Below are 16,636 nucleotides of genomic sequence, written 5' to 3'. Positions count from 1 at the left end.
CTAGGAGAGTGGGCTACCAAGAATACCAAAATATTGCCATATTTGTATCGTGTGCAAGAGTTGATGAAGAGGTTCACAAAGATAGAATTCAAACATGTTTCGAGAATCCAAAACGAGTTCGCAGACGCACTGGCTACTTTGTCTTCCATGATACAACATCCGAACAGGAATTTCATCAACCCTATTCTAGTAAGAATCCATAATTAGCCAGTTTATTGCGCTCATGTTGAAGAAAAAGCGGATGGAAACCCGTGGTTTCATGATATCAAGGAATACTTGGCAAAAGGAGAATACCCGAAGTATGCAAATCATACTTAGAAATGCACACTCCGAAGATTATCCAACCATTTCTTCCAAAGTTGAGGAATTATGTAAAGAAGGACTCCAGATCTAGGATTATTACGGTGCGTTGACGCCAAGGAAGCTTCCAAATTGCTCGAAGAGATATATGCCGGGACTTGCGGACCACATATGAACTGTTTCATTTTAGCCAAGAAAATATTAAGAGCAGGATACTTTTGGATGACTATGGAAACGGACTGCATCAGGTATGTCCAAAAGTGTCACCAGTGTCAAGTACATGCAGATATGATACGGGTACCACCAAATGAACTCAATGCAACAAGCGCACCTTGGCCTTTTGCCGCTTGGGGAGTGGATGTGATCAGTCCAATAGATCTCGTCGCTTCAAACGGGCACAAGTTTATTTTAGTGGTCATAAACTACTTCACAAAATGGGTTGAATCTGCATCTTACAAGGTTGTAACCAAGAAAGTCGTCGCAAATTTTGTCAAGGATCGTATTGTTTGCCGATTTGGGGTACCAGAATCCATCATCACCGACAATGCCGCCAATCTCAACAGCGACTTAATGAAAGCCATGTGTGAGACCTTCAAAATCAAGCATAAGAATTCCAAAGCATACAGACCTCAAATGAATGGAGCAGTGGAAGCCGCCAACAAGAACATCAAGAAAATTCTAAGGAAAATGGTAGACAACCACAAGCAATGGCACGAGAAATTACCATTTGCCTTATTAGGGTATCGTACCACAGTCCGCACATCAACCGGAGCAACTCCCTATATGTTGGTTTACGGTACTGAAGCTGTCATTCCCGCCGAAGTCGAAATTCCTTCTCTTAGAATTATACAAGAAGCAGAACTCAGTGATGCAGAATGGATAAGAACTCTCTACGAACAATTAGCTCTTATCGACAAGAAAAGAATGAATGCGGTATGCCATGGTCCACTTTATCAGAATAGAATGTCGAGAGCTCAAAAGGGTCAAACTCAGATAGTTCACACCGGAGCAGCTGGTGCTGAAGCGGATCTTCTCGCATCAAGATGAGGCCAAAGGAAAATTCTCACCTAATTAGCAAGGGCCCTACATGGTTTATAGGGTACTAATATGAGGAGCATTTATACTTGCAGAAATGGACGGAGAAATTTGGCCAAAGCCTATCAACTTAGACTCAATCAAGAGATATTATGTTTAGATTGTTTACATTTCTTCATTTGATGTAATTGAACTACACTTGACTTGATTCGCGTTTAAAAGGGGATACGTAGGCAGCCCCGTGGATATCTTCATTTGATGTAATCTGCCATAAATTTAAGTTTCGTACACATAAAAATTGAATGGATGTCTATTTGTTGCTTTTTGGGTTTGATTGTTGGAAAAAGTACTGCACTACTACCTCTTTTCCTGTCCGTTTACATTTATTTTTTTATTTCTCTAGTGGTTTTTATTTCTAGCTCGAAGATTCTTTTTTAAATTGAATTTTTTTGAGGTGATACTTCTGCTTTATTGTATCGTATTTATTACATAACCTTTAGATATTTTAAAATAACATAGAGAACCAATATATAATTATTTATAAATTTATGTAAAGATATTATTTGAATGTATGTTGAAAATTATACTCTTTTATATATGTTAAAGCAAGATAAAGATTATTGTAGTGATTTGGTAATAGTAACTTGCACAAATACTTAATTTGTTTAACATTTGAATATTTTCACTTTAAATTTAGTTTTATCTTTTTACATTCTATAAATTTTGGTGAGTTAGCCAATATCAATTATTTGACAACTGAAATAAAGTAGTACTATTAGGTGGCTAAAGAACTAAGAGCTAGATCTCTTCAATCAGGGCTGTAATGTTTGGTCGTTTTAGTTGGAAAAATAAGGGTACAAGAATTGTACCCTCAATAGTTAGCTTTTTAATGACAGATAAATGCAAATAATTCTTGAATGAATAATATTGGATTTTATTTGATTCTATTATAATTTTGTTGTCTTAACGTGTAGAAGCTTTTTAATAGTTCTCACAGGATAGTACGTCTCATGTATGTACAACCTGTGAATTAAAAATTACATAAATATCAAGAGTTCTCATTATGCTATACCAGTTGAAACGTGAGAATGAAACATATATCGTTTCAAAATAAAATAATAGGCATGAAATACGATTGTATTGCCTATTTGGATCTAACAACAGCAAAATTAATTTCATTACATATTGTCACACTGTTAAGACAAGAGGGGTTGCTGAGGTTGTGAGTTCGAGTCTCCCCAAGAGCAAGGTGGGATGTTCTTGGAGGGAAGGATGTCGGGGGTCTATTTGGAAACAGTCTCTCTACCCTAGGGTAGGGATAAGGTCTGCGTACATACTACCCTCTCCAGACCCCACTAAGTGGAATTATACTGGGTTGTTGTTATTGTTGTTGTATTGTCACACTGTACTAACCGGCCTCAACTTCACATGATTTCATGTTACTCATCCCACTCATGTATACTTTAAACGATTAAATCATTTTTTAAAAAAAAATTAATGTTTGACATGAGATACATGTGTAACGCACATATAAAACTAGTAAATTAAATAAATGACACCAATAATTTATTTGAGGGGTCTTCAAGTATGTAGAGATGTGTATATACACACCCAAGGTAGGTGGACTAACGGATTTCAGTGACCCCTCTACCCTCAAGATAGGTTCGCCTCTTACCACCCGTCATCACCTTACAACCATCATTACCAACCACCACCCACATTAGTTGTCACTGTTGTTAACTTTTAGCTTTGGTTCATCCGAGAAATAATTTAAACAAAACCATGTAGATTAATAATATTCTTACTTAATATTTTCATAACATAATGTTTATTGGAGCATTAATTCCTTTAAATAATCTATTTATTAAGTATAGCTTTTAAATAAAAATAAATTATTTACATATTAAGATGATGTAAAACAAATAAAATATCTCTATCATCAACGTATATTCAAATTAAGATATCTTAATTTTAATAATTAAACAAGTGCCTTAAACTTAATTAAAAACAAATAGACGTTATATTTATCCCATTAAAAAAATCTCAAAGGTCGAAATATATTACTCACTCATTTATTTTAAGAGGACAAAAAACAAAAAAATATCATGAAGCATTACACATGGAAGGACCAGACACGCAGATTAGTACGACAAGGATTTATACAGGTGTTGCCCCCAATTTATCAAATAGCCATTTTACCCCAATTTATCAAATAGCCATTTTATTGCCACTCTCCCTCTTTCCTTGTTTGTCTCGTTTCCAACTGCAATTCTATTTTACTAACTGTAGATTTCAATTTGAGGGTTTATCCTCGATCCGATCTGGTATTGAGATTTACCTCGTTTTCCAACAATGCCGTCGCTCTTCGGAGGTCCGATGACTACATTTGAAGATTCTGAAAAGGAAAGCGAATATGGTTACGTTAGAAAGGTACTTACTTTCCTCCTCCTTGGATCTTTGATTTACTTTTATTGTTTTTTGTTATCCAATTCATATTCAATCTTCCGACTACTTCTTTGATTGTTTCTCTCCAAATTCTACTTCAGATCAATTTAATCTGAGTATTACCTTTTATGCTATTGAGCCGAGGGTCTCCTGGAAACCGCCTCTCTACCCTTCGGGTAGGGTAAGGTCTGCGTACATATTACCCTACCCAGACCCCACTTGTGAGATTATACTCGGTCGTTGTTGTTGTATTACCTTTTATGCTTCCTTGAGTTTGATATTTGTTTTTATTTTTTATCTTATTGGATGGAATTGTATGTAGTTGGATCGGTCTCACTTCGCTACGCATTTTTATATCAATGCAATATTTGTTCGGGGCATAATTTCTGAAAATGCTAAACTTAGTAGCAACTGTTTGGCCTTTGCTTAATTGCTTTAAAGTTTAAACCTTTCTTTGTCAAGAAGCTTTTAGAGTCGATCATTGGTCAAACACGTAGCTTGTATCTTGCTCACGAGTTAATATGACTTAAAGCCACTAAACTTCTCTATCTGTCGACTCTGTTTATTGCAGTTGTAATCGTTAGGTTCTGATTTAGCTTTTCTATTTTGTTCACGATGTAGATGATCATATTAATATAGAAATATTGGTTACCAAATTTCGTTGTTGGTTTTGTGCTAATTGAATGAAATCTTTTGCCCAGCATTATTGGTTCTCCTACTCCAAAGTAAAAATTACCATTGCTAGTACTTGGAGTTTATGTTTGCCTGCAAATTGTGCCTTGTCCTATAGGTATCTGGGCCAGTGGTCGTCGCTGATGGAATGGCTGGGGCTGCTATGTATGAACTTGTTCGTGTCGGACATGACAATCTCATTGGTGAAATTATTAGGCTGGAAGGAGATTCCGCTACAATTCAGGGTATGCTGTTGAATTTCTTTATGGACTAGCTTGATTGCCATAATGAAACTTGAATTGAAATTACAAACAAGATTTTTTTTTTTGGTTAAGATCTACTTCTTTTGCAGTCTATGAAGAAACAGCTGGGCTGATGGTGAATGATCCTGTTCTACGTACACACAAGGTAAATAAATAGACTACCTCTTCTCAGTTATATTTTTTTTGTTGAACTGTTTGGCTTCAAATTTCAAATAGGCGAATTGATGTTTTGTTAAATTACAGCCCCTGTCAGTAGAGCTGGGTCCTGGAATCTTGGGAAACATCTTCGATGGTATTCAGGTTATCATCTGACGATGTCCTGCTATTTTTCTCTTAATTCTTTACTGAAGTTTGTCTGAGTTCGATTACTGTGTTAGAAGCTCCAGTTTAATGCTTACTTTGTTTTTGTATGTTTCTTTCGTGAATAATGCAGAGGCCGCTTAAGACAATTGCAAAAAGATCTGGTGATGTCTACATCCCTCGAGGGGTATCTGTTCCAGCCCTTGACAAGGACATACTCTGGGAATTTCAACCTAAGAAATTAGGTATTTTATAGCCTGACTCCGTAACATGTTGGAATTTGAGTTATCCTAGTCAAAACTGTAATTTCATCATTGATGACTCTACTCTCTGTAACATTTCTGGTGCCAGGCGAGGGAGATATCTTAACTGGTGGAGATCTGTATGCTGTAAGTTTTATGGGACAATCTCTTTTGAGGAAGTTTGTTTTGGTCCTTTTCCAAAACAGTGTTCCAATATCCTCTTTTATATTTGAATCTATTCCTGATTTTGCAGACCGTCTTTGAGAACAGCTTAATGGAACATCATATTGCTCTTTCTCCTGATGCAATGGGAAAGATTACTTACATCGCTCCAGCTGGTCAATACTCTTTGAATGTACGTGAATACTCATCAAACTTCATACAGCTGTATATTTGCTATAACTGTGCTTGTTGGATTAATAAACAAATATATAAATCAATGGGTCACTATTTCTTTTGCATTGCTGCATATGATATGAAGTGACTTTCTTATAAAAACAATGTTTGTCTTCTAATCTTAAAACTTGTTGCAGTATCAATGAAGCATGTCTAGTGCATGTGAAACTTTGCCACCCATTGTGGCATGTATTAAAACTGGTACCTGAACCAAGGATCTAGGTTCAGGAAAAAGACTAGATATTTATTTTTCCTTTTTTTCTTTGAACGTGTAAAAAGAAGGGAAATAGATATCTATTCCTTTTCCTGAACCTAGGTCCTAAATGCATGTTTGCTGACCCTGATAGTTATGTTTTAGATTCATTCTTATGTTATATATACCTATTACTTAAATTTGGTGGTGAGGATATTCATTTTCTCAATGTGATGTTTTTGTTATGTTGTTCTTAATCTGGTAATATATGTTTGCCTTTCTTAAAAGAAGAAAAGCAATAGCTGGGTGTAGGCCGACTTGCCCTATAATCTTCATCTATTTTAAGCATAAAATAAATTATTGCAAGCAATGCATCACCACCAGAAGATTGTGAGGGGTTGCTCTGATGGTAAGCAACCTCCACTTCCAACCAAAAGGTTGTGAGTTCGAGTCTCCCCAAGAGCAAGGTGGGAAGTTCTTGGAGGGAAGGATGCCAAGGGTCTATTGGAAATAGCCTCTCTACCCGAGGGTAGGGATAAGGTCTGCGTACACACTACCCTCCCCAGACCCAACTATGTGGGATTATACTGGGTTGTTGTTGTAATGCATCAACACCAGGAGATGTGATGGATTCTTCCTCTCATTGATCATGCAGGATACTGTTCTTGAGCTCGAGTTTCAAGGAGTCAAAAAGCAGTTCACTATGCTTCAGGTCATTGACACTCTAGTATCATAGGATTCTTAAATTGTCTTTTGCTCTTTTATTCTAGCATTCAGCAGTGGATTCTGACATTAAGTTGCCCTTATCTATAGAATTGGCCTGTGCGTACACCTAGGCCGGTTGCCTCAAAGTTAGCTGCTGATACTCCTCTTCTTACTGGACAGGTAATTAGTGCCGTAGAATATTAAGCTCCTTTTGAGTTTCATGTTAGAATCTTGGATTTTTTAGCTATAATTTCTCTATTTCATCAGCGCGTTCTTGATGCTCTGTTCCCTTCGGTGCTTGGGGGTACTTGTGCTATACCGGGTGCATTTGGATGTGGGAAAACAGTGATTAGTCAAGCTCTTTCCAAGGTGAGGCTCATTTTGCTTCATTTTTGACTTTCTACTTTAATCTCAGATCTAAAATTAGATGGTTATCCTTGTTTCACTTCTTCCAATTCACATTTGATTCATGTTGATTAATGAATGCAGTACTCTAACTCAGACACCGTAGTCTATGTTGGTTGTGGGGAAAGAGGGAATGAAATGGCAGAGGTATGCACTCTTGACTTTATTTTGTGAGCTCTTTATTATCAAACTCGAGTTGCATAACACAAAGTAGTTAATTTCAGGTACTAATGGATTTTCCTCAATTGACAATGACATTGCCTGATGGACGTGAAGAGTCTGTCATGAAACGTACCACACTTGTTGCTAATACTTCTAACATGCCTGTGGCTGCTCGTGAGGCCTCAATCTATACAGGTTACTACTCTTTTCACTCCTCTAACTTCCCTGATGCTTCATTATTAAATGGAGAAGCACCTTAAGTAACATTGCCATTGAACGATCTGGTCTTGTATTTTGCAAAATATAAAATCTCTTCTCTCGTTTCCTTAGCTCCTATATAGACAGAAAGAAGCCAAGTACAGTAAGTACAGTTTACTTAGCTTGGGAATTTTAAATGCTGATATGATCTTATTCCCTCTTAGCTCTTACGTCATTGAAACGATATGAAGGATAATTACATAAAATGTTCCACTTTCTGCTCTTAGTACCTTCATGTTTAATATGCAAACACTGCTGCTTGCTCTGTGTTATGGTTTAAGTATCAACTAGTTTAAAATAAACAAATGTGTCTTACAAGTTACAACCTGGTAGTTCTTCTTTTCCTTTTTTTTTTTTTGATAACACAACATGGTAACTCTTGACGTTGTACAATATCATTTTTCAGGCATTACTATAGCCGAATATTTCAGAGACATGGGCTACAATGTGAGCATGATGGCAGATTCCACATCTCGTTGGGCCGAAGCTTTACGTGAAATTTCAGGTCGACTGGTCAGTATTTATTCCCTCTATTGCCACAACGTCAAATAGCCTCTTCTATTGCAACAGCTCAGATATCCTCTTTCTGCTTTCGACAAAGCTTTCTGTTACTGTTTAGTTGCTCGTATTACGTTTGGTATTTTCATACGTTACTCATTATAGTACCCAACCAATTTACAAAACAACAGTGCAACCTATTATCTGGCTTATGTGTAACAAAATCTCATGGGAGCGGCGCAGGTCTCATTTATGTTTATAAAATGGATTTTGACTACACCATCAGTGCAATTAACCATCAGATTAAGTATTTAAGAAGTTGCCATTGTGTGATTGCTTACCTGTTAATATTATGGTGTTCTAACTAATTTTTGACTTTCTTTGAAGCATTTTTTTCTATACAACAACAATCCAATAAAATCCCACAAGTGGGGTCTGGGGAGGGGGAAGGGTAGAGTGTACACAGACCTTCCCCTAACCCGGAGGGGTAGAGAGGCTGAGGTGAATTTAAATGGGGAACATGGTCAGCGAGGATTCATATAGTCAATCCCAACTTCTTTGGAATTGAGGCATAGTTATAGTAGTTGTTGTTGCATGACATTTAGATTCAGATGAAGTTTGCTTCTAGAATTAGATAAGGGGATTAATTTTTCCCCCTTCTTGTAAGACCATGCTTTCAAAATGACAGAGTGATTTGAACCGGGTGTTGAAGAGAGTTAACATTGAAATTATAAGTTCTCTTCACAATTTGTTGGAAGTAACTTTATGGTATCTCATTTTAGCTTTTCTCCTTTTCAATTTCTTTGTGTTGGAGTGTGGCTGGACATTTTTGGCTTTGACTCATCAAAGTTCTGTATTATGGTTTCACTGTCTTTCTTGTCAGGGATCAATTGAAGATTAATTTCCTTACCTTTTCACCCTTTTGGGGAGTTTCTTTATTTTTGGAAATTAATTTCCTGAATACTGGAAACCGCCTCTCTACCTTCTCAAGGTAGGGATAAGGCCTGGGTACACACTACCCTCCCCAGACCCCACTTTTAGGATGACACTGAGTTTGTTTTGTTGTTTGATATAGTGTTTCTCGGTTATTTTATTTTGAACTTGTGGGTAACAGATTCACGCTGGCAACGAAAATGAAACTTTTTATTACTTTCTTCTTTGGCTGCTCTATTCTCTTGTTTCATTTCTTAACAGACATTCCTTCATGCATGTTGCTTGCTGCTTGTGTAAGCATTCTTTTTAACTGAAGAGGCAATGCGTAAGACCATGCTTTCTTGGAATGTATAAAACCTATCATACAGTATTGTGGAAAAGATTACCTTCTCAATCTGGAGCCAAGTGTTTTTTGTATTGTCTTCTTGTAACATACGTTATGCACCTTTCAGGCAGAGATGCCTGCAGACAGTGGATATCCTGCTTATCTCGCTGCACGCTTGGCATCTTTCTATGAGCGCGCTGGTAAAGTTAAATGTCTTGGTGGACCTGAGAGAACTGGGAGTGTGACAATTGTTGGTGCTGTTTCTCCTCCTGGAGGAGATTTCTCAGATCCCGTTACATCTGCAACCCTGGGTATTGTTCAGGTTGGTAGAACCACAGATCTACACTATTGGAAGTTTCTCTTAGATTTTTATCTAATATTGTTCTTTTCCAGGTCTTCTGGGGACTGGACAAGAAATTGGCACAGAGGAAACACTTTCCTTCTGTAAATTGGCTTATTTCGTATTCAAAATATTCAGGGGTATGTTGTTTAAATGTTCATGTTGATATTCTTTATACAGCAAAACTTGCTCATCATCCACCTTTTGCTTCTTCTAGTCATTGGTTACATACTGCTTCTCGCTGACTCGAGTTTCTATATCCAGGCCTTGGAGTCCTTTTATGAGAAGTTTGATTCCGATTTTATCGACATAAGGACAAAAGCCCGTGAGGTGCTGCAAAGGGAGGATGATCTAAATGAAATTGTTCAGGTATGTCCTTGTGTGGCTTTCTTTTCTTACTTTTAACATTTCTTCTCGTGGTATATGTTGTAAAGACAAGCCGACCCAGTTTATCTTTTTTTTTAGTTGGGGGGGGGGGGGGGGGGCGGTGTAGGCAACCTTTCTTCTATCATTTTCCATATGTTACCTCAGGTCATCGACATACGTTCCACTTAAATAGATGGAAACCAGCGAGTGCATATTGGTCTGTGAATTTTTATCTAATTGTTGCAAGTCTTCCTGATTCATGACCTCAACAACTTTTTGGACAATCATGATCTAATTTCGTCAAGAGGTCTATGTTTGTACTCGCTTTCAAGGGAAATTGGCTACACTAAGATAAAAAAGCTAATTCTGAAATTCTGCTTGGAGACAAGGACTATTTCCAGTTTCTCAGATACGTGATGGCTCAGTTGTTGGTATTTCACTTCAACCATCTCCTGGTATCAGGTGTCACTTTAGGGAGTTGTCATTTCTTTAGATCTAGCCTTTCAGTTGGGTTGCATTACACAATTAACAGTCGGTGCTGCTGTGTGCTAAAACAACTTTTAGCCTGTGAGGGCAAATAAAACATTTTTTCTCAATTCCCCTGCTACCGTCCAGCCATTTTTTCTTTTTTCCCCTCAAACTCTAGTGGTCTACAGAAGGTAGATACAGTTGTCATTGGCTCATTGTGTTATTGCTTCTTTTCTTCTGCAGCTTGTTGGGAAGGATGCTTTAGCTGAAACAGATAAAATCACTTTGGAAACTGCAAAGCTTTTGAGGGAGGACTATCTTGCACAAAATGCATTTACTCCGTAAGTGTTAAAAAAAATCTACCATGGGATGCTTGTTAATTGAGCTTGTTAATGATCTTACATTCTTGTGTCTTTGGTTACAGGTATGACAAGTTCTGTCCTTTCTACAAATCTGTTTGGATGTTGCGCAATATTATCCATTTCTATAGCTTAGCCAATCAGGTAAAATAGTGTGGCTGTGGCTGCATGTAGGTTTTGTGTTGGAGTACCTTTCAGACATTTATAGAGATGATGCCTTTCTATTTTCGTACTTTTGTGCTGTTATTTTCATCCTCATGTTTCATTTTATCGCCTTTAGTAAGATATTTTGGAGATGAATAAGATTCAAACTTCTGGGAGAGAACAGTTACTTGATTAATAAATAAGAGTTACCGCGGTATTTGCTTGTGACATTTGCGGTTGTCATCTTTTGCGCAGGCAGTCGAACGGGGAGCTGGTATGGATGGCCAGAAGATTACCTACACTCTCATTAAGCACCGTCTAGGGGATTTGTTCTATCGTTTGGTGTAAGTATCTCTCAAGAATATGCACTTTGTTAAGTGGTAATGCAGATTTTTCCCAAGTTACTAGTCTGGTGCTTCCGCCTTCCGTTCGCCCTCCCCCTCTCTTGTTTTTCTCTTGCCGTTTATACATTCATTCTTTGCAGGTCCCAAAAGTTTGAGGACCCGGCCGAAGGAGAGGATGTTCTTGTGGGCAAGTTCAAGAAGCTTCATGATGATTTGACTGCTGGTTTCCGAAACCTTGAGGATGAAACTCGATAAGTCTCTTTAGTAAATGTCTTCCAATTCTTGGAGGGATCCGCCTGGCTCCAAAGCAGAGTTTTTGTTGAATCAGTTGTATGTTTTTGTCCGCATTAAAATGGCCGTTTGGATCGTAGAATTGGATGAGTAAACACGGGAAGGTGCTTGGCTCGGCATTTTATATTTGTTCAGTTGGTGTAACAATATTTATTTAGTAGCATGGTCACTTATGGGGTCATCTAGATGAATGTTATTTAGTCAGTCCTCTCTATCATCAGACCTGAAAATTAAGCTGATGGAAGTATGTACCTAAGCATTATCACTTGGGTATAATGTATTATTTGTTGCCTTATCAGACGTGTAATAATTTGTAATAAGGTTCTGAGTGCACCTGCCTGGGATATGCTGTTCGCGATTTTGGTTTACAAATTCAAGTATAGAGTTGGTTGAATTGTTTGACCTCCGTGCACTTCACAATCGCTGTGGTTAAAGGTTGCTAAACATGTCCATTGAAAAAAAGTTACTGTTCAATCATGATATGAGAAATCATGAACTTGCAATGTTTTGATACTTTGATATGAGAATTAAAATGATAATCAAAGTGGAATATCGGTAGATCAAAGTAGTCTTGATTTCCATATCCACTGACAACTATATCTGCATGTCAGGGAGCATACATCGCATTATTCTATTGGTAATGCACATTTAATCTAAGCGCAACGGAAGGGAAAAAAAATATTGGTATTTCGTTTCAGAAAGCCCCATTTGTGAGATTACACTAGGTTTGTTGTTGTTGTTTCGGGAAGCATGCTTTCAAGTAGAGACGAATACAGTAGTCTCTTTGAAAAACATCTGCAAACATTCTCGTCAGTATTGAGTCTCATTCATCGTATAGAAGTCTGTAACATATGATCCAATTGAAGAACTGCCATGATTGTATACATATGAGTCTTACTGGTCCCTGTATTTGATTGGTTTTGCTTTCCCATCTAAAATGATTTCTGGTGATCCACCTATCAAACCAAGAACGGAGCTGTACCATATCCTCGAGATAAAGCAGTGATGATTGCCCTGAAATGCTGCCACAGCTCATAGTTTGTTCAGGTTGATGATAAAGAAATGAAGGATCAAGCAGTTTTTTTAACAGTTACTTGGTCTTATTCTTCGTTTCATAGTAATAAAAAGAGGAAGGGAAGTCCTTCGCATGTCTCATGTGCCAACTCAAATGAAAGGACCGTACTCGCAAACATACGATAAGAGTTACATTTTATAATTATTCATTTTACAGAAAACATGTTCTAAAAGATCTTTTCGATAAACATTCCAGTTTTAGTTACATTCCGTATTTATTTATTTTTCTCAGTTTGAAAAATCTTTTCGGAGAACGCTTCGATTTTTGGATTGACCAAATTTGGTTGAATGGATTATCATCAGAAGCTAAGAAGATACAACAATAATATAGCCAATATATTCACACAAGTGGAATCTGGAAAGGATAGTTTCTATGCAGTCCTTACCCCTACCTTGTGAAGATAGAGATGTTGTTTCCGAAAGACCCTCGACTCAATACAATAAATCACAGCAGTTATAACAATGAACTACGACAAACGAAATAATAACAAGATAGTTCTGGAAAAGCGCATTTTCTGTTTCGAAGAGTTGGTCCAGTTTTTGTACAAGCTAACTGCATCTCAAAACCTATTCTTCCAGCAAACTAAACAAAACGAACCGATCACCTTGTACTTAAAAGATCGGTGGATCTGCTCTTTGTTAGCTTCTCTTGTTTTTTATCAATGAGAATAGCCTAAATTTGCAGCTTCGTTTAATTACATTTTCTAAGTACATGAGTATAAGAGAACCTTGCATTAAGTCTTCAGGTTAACACATTCGCTTGACAGCTCGTAGAAGAGTAATTTCAGATTGCTAGCGGCAGCAATCGGTAACACATTAAAAAGACGGAATATCCCTAGTCTCCATCCTCCCTGGCTCAACAATTGAGAACACCAAACCAACAACAACAACAACCCAGTATAATCCCACAAGTGGAGTCTGGAGGACACCAAACCAGATACTCAAAAATGCTGATTAAACTATAGGTTACTTTTTCTCTTACAAATAAGACGATTTAGCTTTCGCTATCACCCAAGCATGGGAAGGCAAGCACAAGAAGCAAATAGTGGACAACCAAAATTTATTTCTAGCATTTACAACTACCGATAACATTACACTGATTAGGGCATATAGCAAGACGGCTAGCTTGTATTCAGTTCTACCCATCATCATAAACAAGGGAAATTAGGATCGGTGCAAATTAAAGAAATTTTTTCGACAAGTAAAAAGTTTGTACATTCAACTAGACTTGCTGCTCTGCTAGTATAACAGAAATATGGCGAGGAAGCTCGTGTATGTACAAATTCCAAAGTTGGAAATGCTTCCTCATTACTCTGTCCAGCTACACAAACATATGTACATGAATTTTAGACCTGCAAACACAACAAGAAACACTTAAAAGGTTTTTTTCAAAAAGCAACTTCAACTTCAGAGGCCACTCCACCTTAAAACTCACAATAGAGGCATAAGGCAAGTTTGTGGAACAACTGCGTGTAGGACTATTAATTGAATCAAGATTGAGTTCAGCAAAAGTTAACGAGATGCATTACAAAGTGTAACCTACCCCCCCCCCCCCCCCGCCCACAAAATCCACACACAAAAAAAATAAAAATATGAAGGGCTAGGATTTGTATACGGCAATTTTGACAATAACTCTAAAAAGTTCTCACCAACCTTAACAACAGTGGTGGAGAAGCAGTTACTTTAACCATTCATGCTTGCAGTTAATCTTCCTCGTTGTCAGACTGGTTCACCTTTTTGGACATACTATCATTCTCTGTCACGGCATTGTCTGTCACAGAGAAGAAAAAAGAAAAACAGAGACAATGAGAGAGCATACTTGAGCAAACGATCCCCAACTGTAACAAAAATAATACTTGAACGTACAAGAGTCCTTAAGTTCATGAAGATAACACTTGCAAAAATTTTGAACATTCGAGATAGACAACCATTGCCTTATGCTTACATTGTCATGAATAAATTAACCACAGACATCGAATAAGCAAGAGTTAAAACAACTTTGCACAACAGAAACATGAGAAATGAAATACTATATCATATCTTTTGGTAAGCAACGTCCTTTCATTATTTTAAGTGGAATGTATCAGATTGCCCACTCTCATAGCAGGTACTAATAGGAAAGTCTAAACTTCTTAGAGATGTATTGGGCCATTTACTCAATAAGGAAAAAAAGAAGAAAGGAATTTTACAATACTTATTAGCTAAAGTAATGTGTACATCCAATTTGAGTCCCGTGGCTTTGGTCTAGTAGTAAGAGGACAACACATGATATAGGTGAGCGCAACACATGATATAGGTGCAATTCACAGGTTTGAACCTGCACAAAAGTCTAGTATAGGTTTTCATCAATCCTGCAATACTTGCAAAACTTCAATAAATAGGAAAATATATTTAGTTTTCCTTTCACGAACGCACATATCCTTCCCCATTAATTAAAATAAATAAAGCAAAAGACTGAGTTATCTGTTCCTACCATCTAGATTTGTCGAATTCCATATCGATGTAATCAAATATCAAAGCCGACGATATATTCAATTGTTGCTATTAATGCAAGGCTTTGCTAGAACAATTCATCAAAACATACATTATGAAAAACGGAGGAAAGCAAAATAATTAAGTACCATTATTAAGATAAAAAGTAGAGGAAGGCCAGCCGCGGAATGTAGCGAGAGACATAGTTTCCTCTTCGGATAGCGTATTGGAGAGTTTATGAACGAGGTCAGCTATACCATAGGAGCTTCGTCGAGGTGGGACCCAATAAGAAGCACCAGGACAGAAAGGAAGCCAATCGGGAGCCGATCTCCGTACTATGATACGATGAATAGCGTCCTCGATCCTCTGCACCGCCACAGCCTCCGCCTCCGATGTGTCAGATGCCACGTGTCTATCCGGCTGAGTGGATTCGCACCTACAAGCTACGAGGCGAACAGCATCCCGGCGGCTAGCTGTGGATGGGGCGGTGGTGGTTCGGATCAGATTTAGGGCTTGAGCAATGGAACGGGCCATGATATACGAGAAATTACAAGGCAATCGGGGAAAAACACTTATAAATATACAGATAAGGAAGGAGTAGATCTCACTTTTGGAGAGGAGGCGGATGACTCGATGAAGGAAAAGGGCTCCGGGCAATTTATCAGAATTCAGAGCTAAAGTTTGGCGGTGCGGGTGGCGGTTTACGGTTACAATCCACAAAAATTGTTTGGGCTGGGCTCATCTACATTTCTTGGCCCATATCCTTCCTCGAATGGAAATTGTAATGACATAATTGACAAATAATATGATGGTTGTTAGTTGTTATATTGTATCATATTTTTTACTTTAAATATAATATTTATTTCAATTCTATTGTACCGTATCGTTAAATTCGTTGTTACATAACAATGAAAAATATCATTTTATGGAACGACCGATTTGGTGTGGCCATGTCGTTATCTTATCTTTTTCTCTTATCTTGACCTTATGTATTATTAAATAATCCTATTTTATCCTTTACTATACCATTTAATATCCTAATTATACCTCGTAACTTACTTTTACTTTATAATATTGTAATTTTGTTCTCCATATTGTTGGTGCATGACATCGTAAAATGACTGTAAATAATACAATCTATCCAAACATTATATACGTCAAAACGATACAGTACAATACAATACAATACAATACAAAACGATACATTATGAAACGATACATAACAACCATCAAACAAGTTGTTAGTGTGTATACTTTTATTGGTTGATGTTTAATTTATTGAACAATAAGTGAATATAAAAAATACAATAAATATTTATTTAACTTATACTAGATAAACTTGGACAAATTTTTATTTTATTTTAAATTTGAAACTTTGGAAAATGGCAAATGTGCCATTTTATTCTTTTATGTTACAACTCATAGTCACGTACGTTAGTTCATGCTATAAGGTGTTGACGTAAATCAATGAAGATATTATCTTTAAGATGATAAGAAGTTAATCTTGTTGCTCTTAAATGATACAAGGGTGAATAAGGGTAGTTAATAAGTATTAGAAGTTAAACGAATTGAGTATGTTGTAACCCGTATTTTCGGGTAAACCTTGAGATTCTTATTATACTCAAAATGACGTGTTTTAAGGTATT

The 16,636-nt window shown here is 37.1% G+C and overlaps 3 protein-coding genes across 3 annotated transcripts; 2 read left to right on the top strand and 1 right to left on the bottom strand.

Annotated features, from left to right (window-relative positions):
- The first annotated feature begins 588 nt into the window (after positions 1-588).
- On the top strand, positions 589-1,347 carry LOC138872013 (uncharacterized). The gene is made up of 2 exons (XM_070149948.1): positions 589-883; positions 1,040-1,347. The coding sequence occupies exons 1-2, from the start codon at positions 589-591 to the stop codon at positions 1,345-1,347; spliced, it is 603 nt and encodes a 200-aa protein (XP_070006049.1).
- Positions 1,348-3,563: 2,216 nt separating this feature from the next.
- Positions 3,564-11,846, top strand: LOC104230295 (V-type proton ATPase catalytic subunit A). Its single transcript, XM_009783057.2, has 20 exons — positions 3,564-3,765; positions 4,571-4,697; positions 4,805-4,860; positions 4,959-5,015; positions 5,149-5,260; positions 5,367-5,404; positions 5,511-5,612; positions 6,502-6,558; positions 6,660-6,731; positions 6,819-6,920; positions 7,041-7,103; positions 7,181-7,313; positions 7,783-7,889; positions 9,260-9,454; positions 9,526-9,612; positions 9,737-9,841; positions 10,550-10,647; positions 10,731-10,809; positions 11,065-11,153; positions 11,294-11,846. The coding sequence occupies exons 1-20, from the start codon at positions 3,688-3,690 to the stop codon at positions 11,406-11,408; spliced, it is 1,872 nt and encodes a 623-aa protein (XP_009781359.1). The 5' UTR covers positions 3,564-3,687; the 3' UTR covers positions 11,409-11,846.
- A 1,715-nt stretch (positions 11,847-13,561) lies between these two features.
- On the bottom strand, positions 13,562-15,728 carry LOC104230294 (uncharacterized). Its single transcript, XM_009783056.2, has 3 exons — positions 15,140-15,728; positions 14,172-14,289; positions 13,562-13,870 (listed from the first exon to the last, which is right to left on the bottom strand). Exons 1-2 carry the CDS (start codon positions 15,522-15,524, stop codon positions 14,222-14,224), a joined length of 453 nt encoding a protein of 150 aa, XP_009781358.1. The 5' UTR covers positions 15,525-15,728; the 3' UTR covers positions 13,562-13,870; positions 14,172-14,221.
- Positions 15,729-16,636: the final 908 nt, after the last annotated feature.

The sequence above is a fragment of the Nicotiana sylvestris genome, chromosome 6 (genome assembly GCF_000393655.2).
Source record: "Nicotiana sylvestris chromosome 6, ASM39365v2, whole genome shotgun sequence".
NCBI lineage: Eukaryota > Viridiplantae > Streptophyta > Magnoliopsida > Solanales > Solanaceae > Nicotiana > Nicotiana sylvestris.
Note: the sequence above shows the minus strand (reverse complement) of the source record. Positions and strands in the feature narration are given on the sequence as shown.